This window comes from Giraffa tippelskirchi, chromosome 7, assembly GCF_054371585.1.
Source record: "Giraffa tippelskirchi isolate mGirTip1 chromosome 7, T2T-mGirTip1v1.2.pri, whole genome shotgun sequence".
In the NCBI taxonomy this organism is placed as follows: Eukaryota; Metazoa; Chordata; class Mammalia; order Artiodactyla; family Giraffidae; genus Giraffa; species Giraffa tippelskirchi.
This window is the reverse complement of record NC_137281.1, coordinates 55,952,738-55,966,576: the sequence shown is the minus strand read 5'-3', so window position 1 is coordinate 55,966,576 and position 13,839 is coordinate 55,952,738. Positions and strand designations below refer to the sequence as shown.

Below are 13,839 nucleotides of genomic sequence, written 5' to 3'. Positions count from 1 at the left end.
CCTTGGAACAAAATGCTATGGAGCAGAATACAGCACCCACCTTCTCTCCCCTGAGGCACGAAGGATCTCAGCTCCCCGACTAGGGATCAAACCCATGACCCCTGCAGGGGAAGCGTGGAGTCTTAACCCCTGGACCATCAGGGAAGTTCCCACAGCATTCCCTTTGCTTGTAGCTTTCGCCACCCTGTGCTCCAAACAGTGCCTGACATAACAGGAGTTCATCAATAACTGAATGACATAATCTTTCAATGTATCTTTCCAGTCAGTTCTCCAAATATGACATTGCTACTAAGTTTCAGAAACAGGCTCTACTCTGTCAGACCAATAGCAAATGTAGAAACAACTTGCCTACAGTGTTCAATGTCTTAATCCAATGGTTCTCTCATGTTAGTATGTATTAGAATCATTTGGAAAATTAAAAAACACATATTCCTGGGCCCAGCCTTGTTGACCTTCTGTTGTACATAAAGACATTGAAATTTTCAATACCTCAAGTGAAGCTAGGGCTTCCCTGGTGGCTTAGTGGTAAAGAGTCTGCCGGCAATGCAAGAGAGGCAGAAGACATGGGTTCGAGTCCTGGGTCGGGAAGATCCCCTGGAGGAGGAAATGGCAACTCAGTCTAGTATTCTTGCCTGGGAAATTCCATGGACAGAAGAGCCTCGTGGGCTACAGTTCACAGAGTTGCAAAGAGTCGGACACGACTGAGCACACACGCATGCAAGTGAAGCTAATGTAGCTGATCACACTCTGAAAATTATTGTCTTCCTGGAAAAGAGCACAAAAGTTCCACTTTGGGGGGCAGATGCATATCTTCAGTTCAGTTCAGCCACTCAGTCGTGTCCGACTCTTTGCAACCCCATGAACCGCAGTACACCAGGCCTCCCTGTCCATCACCAACTCCCGGAGTTTACCCAAATCCATGTTCATCGAGTCAATGATGCCATCCAGCTATCTCATCCTCTGTTGTCCCCTTCTCCTCCTGCCCTCAATCTTTCCCAGCATCAGGGTCTTTTCAAATGAGTCAGATCTTTGCATCACGTGGCCAAAGTATTGGAGTTTCAGCTTCAACATCAGTCCTTCCAATGAACACCCAGGACTTATCTCCTTTAGGATGGACTGGTTGGATCTCCTTGTGGTCCAAGGGACTCTCAAGAGTCTTCTCCAACACCACAGTTCAAAAGCATCAATTCTTTGTCACTCAGCTTTCTTTATAGTCCAACTCTCACATCCATACATGACCACTGGAAAAACCATAGCCTTGACTAGATGGACCTTTGTTGAAAAAGTAAAGTCTCTGCTTTTAAATATGCTGTCTAGGTTGGTCATAACTTCCCTTCCAAGGAGTAAGTGTCTTCTAATTTCATGGCTGCAATCACCATCTGCAGTGATTTTGGAGCCCAGAAAAATAAAGTCAGCTACCGTTTCCACCGTTTCTCCATCTATTTGTCATGAAGTGATGGGACCAGACGCCATGATCTTAGTTTAGATCTCCTCATATGCAGGAAGAAAGACACAGGTTTCTCCTACCATCCCAGAAAACAAAATTGAGAAATGCAGATGCAAGTCATAAGAAGGTAAGTTGTATGTAGTTCAACATTAAGATGAAGGGTCTCCTGACAATGGCATGGGCTTCCTGGATGCGATAAGCATTTCATCTAAGTGGTACTCAGGGGAAGCTGGGTATGGTACAAAGTAGGTGCATGGCTGAGAGTGATTAGATCCAGTTCATCTGCAACCCTGAGATTCTGGGACACAGTTTTGCAAACTCAGATAATGTTCACAGGCTGTAGGGCCACCAGGTGTAGGGGGCGGTGGTAGGCTGGAGAGAGTTAGATCCTGTTGAAATTCAAAATTTAAAAAACCACCACCTCCAGAAATAATGGTAGGCAGGATTCAGAAATAGAAATTTGCAACTCCTGTATGTTGGGTTATTCCAAGTAAATAAGAATTGATACTTTCGAACTGTGGTGCTGGAAAAGACTCTTGACAATCTCTTGGACAGCAAGGAGATTAAACCAGTCAATCCTAAAGGAAATCAACCCTGAATATTCATTGGAAGGACTGATGCTGAAGCTCCAATACTTTGGCCACTTGATGCGAAGAGCCAACTCACTGGAAAAGACCCTGATGCTGGGAAAGAATGAAGGCAAAAGGAGAAGGGGGCGACAGAGGATCAGATGTTTAGATGGCATCATGGACTCAATGGACATGAGTTTGAGCAAACTCTGGGAGATAGTGAATGACAGGGAAGCCTGGTATGCTGCAGTTCATGAGGTCACAAAGATTTGAACATGACAGCAACTGAACAACAACAACAAACCGCCTACTTAACTTCTGAATAAAATGAGATCTATCATGGGGGGAAATGGCAACCCACTCCAGTACTCTTGCTTGGAAAATTCCGTGGATGGAGGAACCTCATAGGCTACAATCCATGGGGTCTGAAAGAGTCTGACACGACTAAGAGACTTCACTTACTATCATGGGGGGCAGGTACATTTAAAGAGAATATTTTGAACAGAATTTAATTGTGAATTATTAAATTCCCTGCTTGAGAAATCCTAACTGGAATAGGTATACATGTATATATATTCATATATATTTCACTGTTAAAACCTTTGGGCTTCCCTAGTGGCTCAGTAGTTAAGAATCTGCCTGTCAATGCAGGTTCAATCCTTGGATTGGGAAGATTCCCTGAAGGAGGAAATGGCAATCCACTCCAGTATTCTTGCAGGGAAAATTCCATGGACAGAGGAGCCTCGTGGGCTATAGTCCATGGGGTCGCTCAAGAGTTGGACAGGACTGAGCGAGTGTGCACGCACGCACACACACACACACACACACACACACACACACACACTTTAACCCTTCCATCCTTTCTAAGCCACTCCAAGGATTTCCCTAGCCATCAAGATAATGGTTAGCTTTCCTGTCAGTATTCTGTTATCTAAAGGTGACGTCTTACTTTTTTAATACACACTGATGCATACTAGGAAGTTGCTAGCACCTTGAAAGTCATTCTGTTGCCTGTTGTCCAGCCCCACTCTTGGTGAAACTCTGATGTAGACATTTCAGGGGAAGAAGAGTCATCTCTCTGTCTCCTTAGTGAAGTGATTCCTCAGTGCAGAGCCTCGAGTCATCTCCCAGTGCTCACTATTGCTCCTCAACAGTGTTTCAAATGCAGATCAGTGCACTGTTAGAGGTGCAGAGCCATGCTATCAAAGATAAGTTGGCAAAGGTGTTTTTGCTCAGAATTCTTGCTTCTATTCACAAAGAAAGGGAAAAGCACCACAATTTGGGCTGAAGACACTTGCAGAAATGCCCCACTTTAAAAAGCTTGCTTTACATCACTTTGCTTTTACAAAAGACCATTGGGAAAAAAAAAAAAAGCAAAAATGGTAATGAGTGTTCATTTGTTGATTTTCCAGTGAGCCCTTACAGAGACAACACTCACCCCAGGCAGGGCAAGTGGCACCACCAAGCTCCTTCTGGGAAACTGCACTCAGCACCTGTGCATCAAACTAATATAGCTCTGAACTGTGTCTGTGAGCCATTGTGCTACATGCCAGTTCATTCTGTGCACTCACTGCCAAGACGTGCGCTAAGGTAACTGCTTCTTTGCTTTTGTTATTTTGGCTTGGAGAAGGATTCATAGGAAGACTCTACTTTCAGATAACAGAGAAAACCTATATACTATTGCTTCAGTTCAGTTCCGTCACTCAGTCATGTCCTCCTACTGCTTGTCCATATATATATTAACTATATATATAATATATATATATATTAATAGATCACAAAAGAGGGTATAGAAGTGGCCAGTAGGCATAAGAAAGGAATCGACACCATTAACCACCAGAACAATTCAAACAAAACCCATAATGTGGTACTGCTTCACATCCATCAGTGGGAGTGGCTAAAATAGAAAAGAGAGATAATAGCAAGTGTTGATGAGGATCTGAAGCAACTGGAACTCTCACACACTGCTGATGGCAGTGTCAACTAGTTCAACCACTCTGAAAAGCTGTTTGGCAGAATCTAGCAAAGGAGAACATACATATTTTACCCTATGACCTGGAAGCTTCAGTCTTCGGTATGTTTTCAACAGAACATGTCCGTAAGCTTACCAAAAGGCATAGACAAGAATGTTTGGTAGTACTTCTCACAACAGCCCCAAACTGGAAACAATTTTAACATCCACTAACAAGTAGAAGCAATGTAGAACATTCATACAGAGGAATTAGTATGACCCTCTCTCAAGTAAAACTTTTTTAAATAGGTGAAATCAAGCTATGTTACAAATTAGGATAGTGGTTACTTCTGGTGGACAGTGACCGGAAGGGGATGAGGGGTGGGGGGTGGTCTTTCCAGTCACTGGTAATGTCCTATTTGATCTGGCTGTTGGTTACAGAGATGTTAACTTTGTGAAAATGCATTAGGCTGTACACCATGATTTTTGCACTGTTCTGTATATACACTATACTTCAATAGAAGTTACAAAAATTAACACAGAGCAGCGTCTCAGCTTTTTCATTTGGGGTTTGATCCTCTTCCCTGTTTCATTTTTCTTTTTGTTTGATTAAGGATGGCTGTATGGGTTTATATTTTGAAGTTCTTGGCAGGGACATGGGGAAGTGTGTGATGCAAGAGAGATAAGCTTGATACCTTCCCCACCCCATACCTAGTGGGCCCTAGTTGGGGTAAACCAACTGATAATTAGACTCAGATGCCTAGAGATGGCAGTACTCTTAGAAATCATTTCACATGGTTCAGGAGAGGAAACCGAGGCCTAGAGAAGTAAAGTTCATTAAGTATATGTGGCTGGTTTGTTGAAAAACTGAAACAGAATGTGAGTTCCATGGTTTCAATTTATACTGGCCTTATAAAAAAAGAATGAAATAACATCACTTGCAGCAACATGGATGGACCTAGAGACGATCATATTAAGTGAAGTCAGAAAGAGAAAGGCAAATATCATATGATATCACTCATATGTGGAATCTAAAATGATAAAAATAAACTTATTTCCAAAACTCACAGACTTGGAAAACAAATTTATGATTACCACAGTGGAAAGGTGGGGGGGGGGGATAAATCAGGAGTTTGGGATTAACATGTATATGCTACTATGTATAAAACAGATAATCAACCAGGACCTACTATATAGCATAGGCAACTCTTCTCAATAATCTGTGATAACATATATGGGAAAAAAATCTGAAAAAGAATGTGTATGCATATCTGTGTGTGTGTGTGTGTGTGTGTGTGTGTGTGTGTGTGTGTATATAAAACATTCAATCACTTTGCTATACACCGAAACTGACACAGCATTGGTAAATCAAACTATAGTCCAGTATAAAATAAAAACCGAATTGAAAACATAAAAACAAACAAAATCAGATTGGCATGCAGAGAAAAACTGTATATTGGCCTTATATAGAGGCAGATGTGGTTGCCAATGACTTCTTTCACTTCCATCCCAAAGATGAAACTGTGTAGCTGCCTCATTCTACATATGAAGCAGCTCTTTGTTCCCTGTTCTAAAATGAATCTCCTTCTTAGGAGGAACAACCCAGCATCTGTGAATATGGAATCAGATGATCAGGGTCAGATCTCCTATCACTCATAGAGAGAGGAATCCTGAGCTCATCCAACGTGAGGAGACTAATGCCTTCCCAGAACTGCTGTACCTCTTTGCACGTAGGAAGTCACGTCGCCCCCACAGCCCTGCAGTGTAAACCCTCTTGCTATTCCTGCTGCAAAGATAAAGACGCTAAAACACAGGGAGGCTCAGAGCTTGCCCAGGGACCTTCCAGTAAGGGCTAGTGTGAAAATGACCTTGGACAGATTGCTCCTAACCGCTGGGTTATGTGGAATGGGGTGGTTTAAGCCACTATGATGGAGGGCCTAACCTCCTTCTGAAGATGTCAGGATCCTGAAATAGAAGAGCGGGCAACCAGGAGGACGCTCTCAAAAGATCAGGAGACTCATCACCACCAAACCAACCAACCAACCAGCCAACACAAGATATATTCACAGGTCTGGGTGCTGCCTGTGTGTGTAACCAGGTTAGAATATGTGGGTCACCAGTAAGCCATATTGTTCATTTAAACAGATGCAGCTTAGTTGAGAACTGTTAAATCTTTGCTTCACTCTATAAAGACCATACCAAAACACTGTAACTCTGATTTGATGAACCATTTTAGTTACGTGTCAAGCCACAACATGGGGGGAAAAAGAAAAAGCTACATAATAAAGTTTCAGCTAGCCAAAAATATGGAAGTCCTCATTCACCAGCGCTTAAGCCCTACCCTCTTGCTCGGTCAGAGTGTATCATGCATATTATTAACTACATCCTGAATTGAGCTTTCCTCCTGTTTTCCTTCTTCTAGCCACACCAGAGCGAGACCACTGTGTGTCTACACACACACACACACACACACACACGCTTTTCTGTCAGTTACAGACACTTCCCAACTGCAACACAAGATGGCATCAACCCAGATCACCATTTACTGATGCACAGATGACGGAATCCTCAGACAAGTATCATTTATACAATATTACAGGTCTCGAGCTCAACAGCGAGGATTACACAGGAGGCAATAACACTTGTTCCGAATGCTTTTAAATGCCCTGCCTTCCTGGATGTCACACTTCACCCCACCAGCCCCCAAACACACCACATCACATTCTAAAAGGATGTCTTACTTGAGCAGGACAACACTAAGAGATTAGTGGAAAGAAAACAAGAGGCCTCCCTTCCACAGGGAAGGTCAGGCTTCTCAGGGCTGTGAATGTACTCCTGCATTAAATAAGTTTCTCCTGTGTCAGAGCACTGTAGAGGCACGCAGCTTGCTAGATTTATATAAAGCCTGGTCTCTCAAGGCTTTCCAAAACGAATGGCATCCATCAAATTAATTTCCTCAGGGATTGTCTCAAACATGGAGAATGAAGAGGCCCAGACCAATAAACATCAAAAGAATGTTCTTAAATGGTAATTGAAGTTCTATTAGATTTTCTTTTTCTGGGAGCAGCTTAGATTAATTCAGCTGAGAAGATTCTACATATCAGAGCTGACAGTGTGAATATGTAGAGCTGGCTGCAAGAGCGCTCGGTATTATAGACATCTGTTCATTCCAGTTACACAAAACGCAGGCAAGAGGGAGGCGGGGTGCTTACCAAGCCGGTGCACGTAGACACGGCGACAGAGGATGAGCTGTCGTTTCTGATAAATCCCTGATAGAAACATCTCGGCACCGCGGGTTCCCGAGTCTCTGAGGCACCATCTTTTCCAAGTACCTGGACAATAAAGTGACTGCTCAAGATCGCCGAGGGCTTAAGTTCTAAGTGTAGTTCCTGTCCAAATGCTGAAAATCGGTAATGCAGGGAGCTGCTGGCACTCTGCGCCGACCGTTTTTTCCTGCCGTTGTGCAAAATGTCGTGGGAAATATATGACCCGCCCGAGTCCACTTCTACTGGCGTGACAAAGACGTAATCTGCAATGGGAAAGGTTTGGCTGTCAGCACCCGAGCCCAGGACGCCCCGGGGGCCCCTTTCCCACAGGCTGGCAGTGAGCAATGCACAGCTGAAAGATATTTGTCTCCACTGCCATGCACCTGAACGATATATCACTCAGAGCAGCTCATGACAGGGAGAATTTTGTGATCTTGACAATTAGCTCCGCCACAGTCATTCCTCCAGAAACTAGAAGTCAAGCACCATCTTGCTGAACGTCAAGAATGTTCATGGAAAATGCCACGACTTTCACGGTCTGAAGAGAGGTGGACTTTTTATATATCCGTCATGGAGTCATCCACACATCAAAGTCGACTTGGAGGAGACAATATTATAACCGTGAACCCATAAAGTCAAAGAAAGGAACTTTCCCCCAGGATGATACCTCTCTGTTTAAACTACATTGGGAGCATTTGTGTGTGTGTGTTGGGGGGGAGATGGACAAAGCTTAAATTTCAAATATAACTCACGGCGCTGAGTAACTTGAGATGAAATCTCAGGTAATTAACAAGTAACTTCTGTTTTATGCTTCCAATATTAATTATACTTGATAATAAAACTCCAGGACTCATATCACGGAATGTTTTACAGCGAGCTTTCCCTGGGACAATTCCATTTAATTGTAAGCATAAAATAAAGTGGATACATAAAAATGCCTCGGAATTGTCAGGACTTCCTTCTAGAGTCTGATGTTGAAAACTGCTCAGACATGTTAGTGGGGGCGTGTCAGATCAGGGGACACCTGGAAAGGCGTGTTTAAAAATACCTTCCCCATTGCTCCCCAGAGCAGCACTAATTGCTGCTTGTCCCGGAGAACAGAAGTTAAACAACAATTTGCTGCTTGAAAAAAAAACGAGGCCAGCACACTGTTTTCTATCACAGGACATTGAAACTGAAAAGTATCGTCCACAAAGTGACTTGGAATATGCCCTCTGCGCATTAAAAAATCACTGTGTTTCCACTTTCTAGGCACAGAATGGGAAACTAATTTGGATAGTGTTTAGAAAGATTCCAAATAACTAAGAGGCATGTTTGAGTCACTTGGGTCCTTGGTTACTGGAGGAGGAAAAGCAAGAGGAATTTCCCTTTTCCCAAAATAGTCAACAACTGAAAAAGAAAGAAAGCTAAAGAATGAACAGAAGCCCTGTAGCTAGCAAGGATCAATGAGTGATATTCTATTTGGTCCTACATTCGGATTTTTAAAAAATCCCAATATGGCAATTTTCAACGGTGTTCTTCTGCATATGAATCATCTGAGACTCAAACTGCTTGAGAAACTCATTCTTACAATGTTCTTGCCATCCTCCCCATTTTTTCTTCACTTCTTTAACTGGAAATACTATCTAATTAACATGCGTATTAAAAAGCAATCGAAAAAAATGTTTTTCTCTTAACCTTAAAAACTTGAGCAGCACCCTTCTCTTAAACACCTCTACTATGTTGTTTTCTGTGTACAAGGCTTTTTGGTGAAATACAGCAAGAAAACACCTTCCTCCCCCAAGCTAAAACCTAGTTGTCAAAATCACGCATGCTCCAGACAGTCTCTATGCTATGTTGATCCTTACCTCCTTGTGCAAAGCCACCTGAAGCTCTGCCTGCTCTTAGCTGGGAGAACAGCAGGAGCCTTATCCAGCCAGCCTTCCTCGAATCAGTCTGCAAAACCCCCTACCCAGACACCTGCTGCTGGCTTGCAAAGGGAAGATGAACCAGTGGGCTGATGGTAATATTCAGTGCCTCATGGGAGGAGGGGCACTCAGAGCCCCTGCAGTGAGTGATCTGATTAATCGGCCCAAGGGCTGCCTAACATGAGGGCCTTACAGGTGGTGACTGGAATGGAGGGGATCTCAAGCCATTTGGCCCTGATGAAACAATGAGGGGTTGTTTTAGAAACTGCAGCCAGCTTTTCTGGTTGGACAAATGGTGAATTTCTCAAGGGCAAATTCCTGGCTCTCTTGGGTCCCCTCACTCACCCACTCTTGGGTGGCACGGCCTTTTCCATCACTCTGCCATCCTCCCCTTCCCCAAAGGATCCCAGATTCCCCCAGAGGAGGAGATAAGGCCGGCGCAAAGCTGAAAAAGTGATACAATCACAGCTGGACATCAAGATCTTGCTATAGAAACCTTGGGTCAGGAATTAGCTGTTCTCCAGCAGCTGATGGGAACAATGGAAACAAAGATTTTCCTTCCAGGTGCCAGGGAGAGGTTAATAAATAACAGAAGTAAAGCGTGTTCTGGATGTTTGCAGCCAGGAAATCCTCAAAAGAGGTACCCCCACCCCACCCCCGCCCCCCAGAGAAGCTACCTGCTTTCCTCTGGTGATCTTTGGGAATCAATGATAGGAGAGAAGAGAAAAGGGAGTAAGAAGATGGGAAAAGGATAAAAGGAACAGAAGTGGAGAGGTGCGGGAGGGAAGGTGGGGGGGTGCGGGGGGAAGATGGAGGAAGAAGGGGACATGTTCTTTCCCGAAAGAAGCAGGAAATGAAGAAGGTGCCTTTTGATATCAGCCACCTGGTCATCCACTCACTTTCTAATTTCTCACTGCAGCACAGATTGTTGTTGTTTTTTTTTTTTTTTAACCAGCCGTCTGTGGAAAGGACTGTTTTCTCCTTTTGCAGCTTGAGGCCCCGATTCCCATGATAAGTTCAAAGTCCTGGCCACATCCCCCCTCTCCAAACAGGACCCGTATATCCAGGACACGCGCACACCTGCCACGTGGGGGAAAGGTGGGGAGTGCTTCTACCTTGTCTCTCTTTGGAAGGAAAGAAGGGACAAAGTGCCTGGAAAAGCTCTCTGGGGGCGGAGAGGGGGCGAATACGAACCGTGGTTTAATCCGCTGCCATCCCCGCCGCGACTGTCACTGGCTAAGGCTGCGGCGACCGACGCGCAGCAGAGACAGCACAGCTGGAGCGCCTGCAAAGGAAAAGGTGACCCCGCGCGTGAGGGCGCTGCGAGGCCGGCGTCCCCGGGCACCCCCCCTCTCCGGCGGCGCGCCCCTCGCCTGGCACCTGCCTTAGCCACGCGCCCGCGCGCCGCGGGCCCCCACGGCGGGCCTGAGCGCGCGGCGGGGAGGGCGCACGCGAGCAGGAGGGCGCACTCCATGGTCAGGGGCGGGCGCGGCGGCTGCGGGCGGCGCGCATTCTCCCCGCCGCCCCGGAGCGCGGCGCTCCAGGTGCGGCGCCAGGTGGGAGCCGCCGTCGCCGCTCACATCGCGGGCCGGGCGCCCCGGGACTCCCCGACTCCGGCTGCCGGCGCCCGCCCTCCCGCCGGTGCCGGCTCGCGCAGCGCAGCCTGCTCCTTCCGGGGACGCCCCGGGGCCGGGGCGGGCGCGCGAGCCTCGGAGCGCAGACGGCCGGAGCGCTGTGTCCGCGCCCGCCCTGCGGTCCGCGCGTCGCTCTGTGTCGGGGTGAGCGTCTGAGGCTCCCGGGGCCAGCAGCGCCAGCTGGCTCCCCCGGCGCGCCGGAGCCGAGCGCCCGCCTCTCCACCGCACGGTGATTGGCGACCAGCGGCTCCCGGGCCCGTCCGAGCCCCGGGGCTGGTGCGAGGGCGTGGGATTCCCCGCTCCCGCTCCGAGGGAGGGGGCGCAGGGGGAGGGGAGGCTGCGGGGAGGGAGGGGGAGGAGGTGCCGGCCGCCCAGGGAGGGAGGGGAGCGCCCTGGGCCAGGCTGGGAAAGCGTCACCGGAGCGCGAGGACTGATGAGCCGAGCGCGGGGAGGTGGCAGTTCAGGTGAGGGGCGCCACTCCTCCGGCTGCCTGTGCAGACGTCTCTTTTGCAAGTCTCCTGGCGAGACAGCCCAGGTACGGAGCGTTCTCAGAGCCTCCAAAGGGCCAGAGACCCTTCCCTGCTTCATCTCGCTCCCCGCGGTCCCTCTCCTTGCACAGGTGGGACCCCTTGATGGGGACGAGGAACTGCCCGGCTAGGTGCACGATGGCCTCACTCCCCCAAGGAGCAGTCCCGGTAACTCGCACATCTCCGGCGGCCTGGAGGGCTGCAAGCGGGAGCCTTGTAAAGGCTGCGGCGTGTGAAAAACCCAGTCTGGCCGGCGGTGGCCTCGCCTCTACCAGTGACCGTGTTTCCAGCTCCTCAACCCGGACCCGGACCCCACAGCCTGCGAAGTGAGCCACTGCCTTCACCACGGACGTGCAGCCCCTCTGCGCTGTGCCTGTCGGTGTACTCACCACGTTTATCTGATCTTTTGATCCCCACTGTTGGCAGGGATAATATATCCTCCTCACAGGCGAATGGAAAAGACCCTCAAGGGGTAACTCAACCATCGGAGAACAAAAATGATCACAGAGACCCTATAGGAAAAGAATGGGCCCCTCAATTAGAAAGAAGACTAGCAGAATCTAATGTAGTTAGGGGAGGGGGATAGAGCTAAGACTCTGTGTGTGACTGTAAGATGTCTGTGAGGAGCTGATATTTCAAGTAAGACCAAACAGCAGTTTTATAAAGAAAGAGAGGAGTGCTGTCTTGCATGTCAGGGATCAGAGCCCAGCTTAAGAGAAGGAAATGTACCTGCCATGGCTTGCCAGGTGGCGCTAGTGGTAAAGAACTCGCCTGCCAGTGCTGGAGACATAAAAGACCCGGGTTCCATCCCTGGGTTAGGGAAGAAAGCCTGGAGGCAGAAATGGCAACCCACTCCAGTATTCCCATCTGGAGAAGCCCCATGTACAGAGGAGACTGGTGTCCTACTGGTGTCCATGGGGTTGCAAAGACTCGGACACGATGGAAGCAACTTAACATGTAGCACCTGCCATGAGGGAAGGCTTACAGGCCAGAGGGAGATGCATTAACAGTAGACTGTCAGATCAACAGGACCTTGTCGGCCCAGGGGGTGGCGGGGTGATGCACATAGGGAACTTAGATTTAAGAGCTGTGTGTGTGTGTGTTTTTTCAGAGTCCTGAAAAGCGTCAGTGAAATTCTAAACCTGGAGCTAGAAAAGCAGAGAAAGTGATACACCTTCTGCTGGGGGTAGGGTGGGGGACACTTTGGAAAGGGCTTCCCAGGTGGCTCAGTGGTAAAAAAAAAAAAAAAGGCACCTGCCAATGCAGGAGACACAGGTTCGATCCCTGGGTTGGAAAGATCTTCCGGAGGAGGAAATGGCAACCCATTCCAGTTTTCTTGCCTGGAGAATTCCATGGACAGAGGAGCCTGGTGGGTTGCAAAGAGTCATACATGACTGAGCACAGTGAGACAAATCCAGGGTAAACAAATCACTTGGGTTTCACAACACAATCTGTTAAAGATCTTGTGGCGGCCTCCATTTTATAAGCTGTAATATATGAGTAAACATAATATAGCCAAAGGCTAGCCCAAGGACTCAGTCAGTTCAGTTGCTCAGTCGTGTCCGACTCTTTGTGACCCCCTGGACTGCAGCACGCCAGGCCTCCCTGTCTATCACCAACTCCTGGAGCTTGCTCAAACTCACATCTGTTGAGTCGGTGATGCCATCCAACCATCCCATCCTCTGTCATTCCCTTCTCCTCGCGCCTTCAATCTTTCCCAGCATCAGGGTCTTTTCCAAGGAGTCGGTTCTTCACATCAGGTAGTCAAAGGGTGGCCGCACTGGGTGGCGAATCCCAAGGATTAAGTGAATGTTTTTTCCTAAGCCCTTTCTAAGTGAGCTTTAAAACTAAGATCAGGGAATTCCATGGTGGCCCAGTGGTTATGGAAACCCACCCCAGTATTCTCACCTGGACAATTCCATGGACAAAGGAGGTTGGCAGGCTACAGTCCACGAACTCACAGTGTTGGACATGACTGAGTGACTATCACTTTCTTTGGTTTCCAGTGATTAAGACTCCGCGCTACCCAATCTAAATGTCCATGGACAGAGGAATGGACAAAGAGGATGTGACACATATATACAATGGAATATTACTCAGCCATTTAAAAGAAGGAAATATTGCCACTTGCAGCAAAATGGATGGACCTAGAGAGTGTTATACTAAGTGAAGTTAAGTCAGACTGAGAAGGAGAAATAGTGTATGACATCCCTAATATGTGGAATCTAAAAAGAAATGATATAAATGAACTTATCCACCAGACAGAAAGAGACAGACTTCAAGAACGAGCCTATGGGTGCTGGGCGAAGGATGGGAGGAAGGGATAGTTAGGGAGTTTGGGATGGACATGTACACACTGTTATATTTAAAATGTATAACCAACAAGGTCCTACTGTACAGCACATGGAACTGTGCTCAGTGTTCTGTGGCAGCCTGGATGGGAGGGGAATTTGGAGGAGAATGGATACATGTGTGGCTGAGTCCCTTTGCTGTTCACCTATCACAACATTGTTTGCTAATCAACTATACCCCAATACA

The 13,839-nt window shown here is 47.3% G+C and overlaps 1 protein-coding gene across 4 annotated transcripts in view; it reads right to left on the bottom strand.

Moving 5' to 3' along the window:
• ADAMTS18 (ADAM metallopeptidase with thrombospondin type 1 motif 18) overlaps positions 1 to 13,207 on the bottom strand; it is a 151,172-nt gene extending 137,965 nt beyond the window's left edge. The window contains exons 1-4 of one of the 4 annotated variants that reach the window (XM_081505760.1): positions 12,945 to 13,207; positions 11,691 to 11,813; positions 10,335 to 10,425; positions 7,180 to 7,496 (exon numbers count right to left, since the gene is read on the bottom strand). In XM_081505760.1, the coding sequence (XP_081361886.1) occupies positions 7,180 to 7,496; positions 10,335 to 10,425; positions 11,691 to 11,813; positions 12,945 to 12,980 (567 nt within the window). In that variant the 5' untranslated portion in view covers positions 12,981 to 13,207. Of the gene's footprint in view, positions 1 to 7,179; positions 7,497 to 10,334; positions 10,426 to 10,524; positions 10,826 to 11,690; positions 11,814 to 12,944 lie in introns of those variants that run through there. The other 3 variants (XM_081505764.1, XM_081505763.1, XM_081505761.1) reach the window with 3 other exon arrangements.
• Between the last annotated feature and the right edge of the window lie 632 nt (positions 13,208 to 13,839).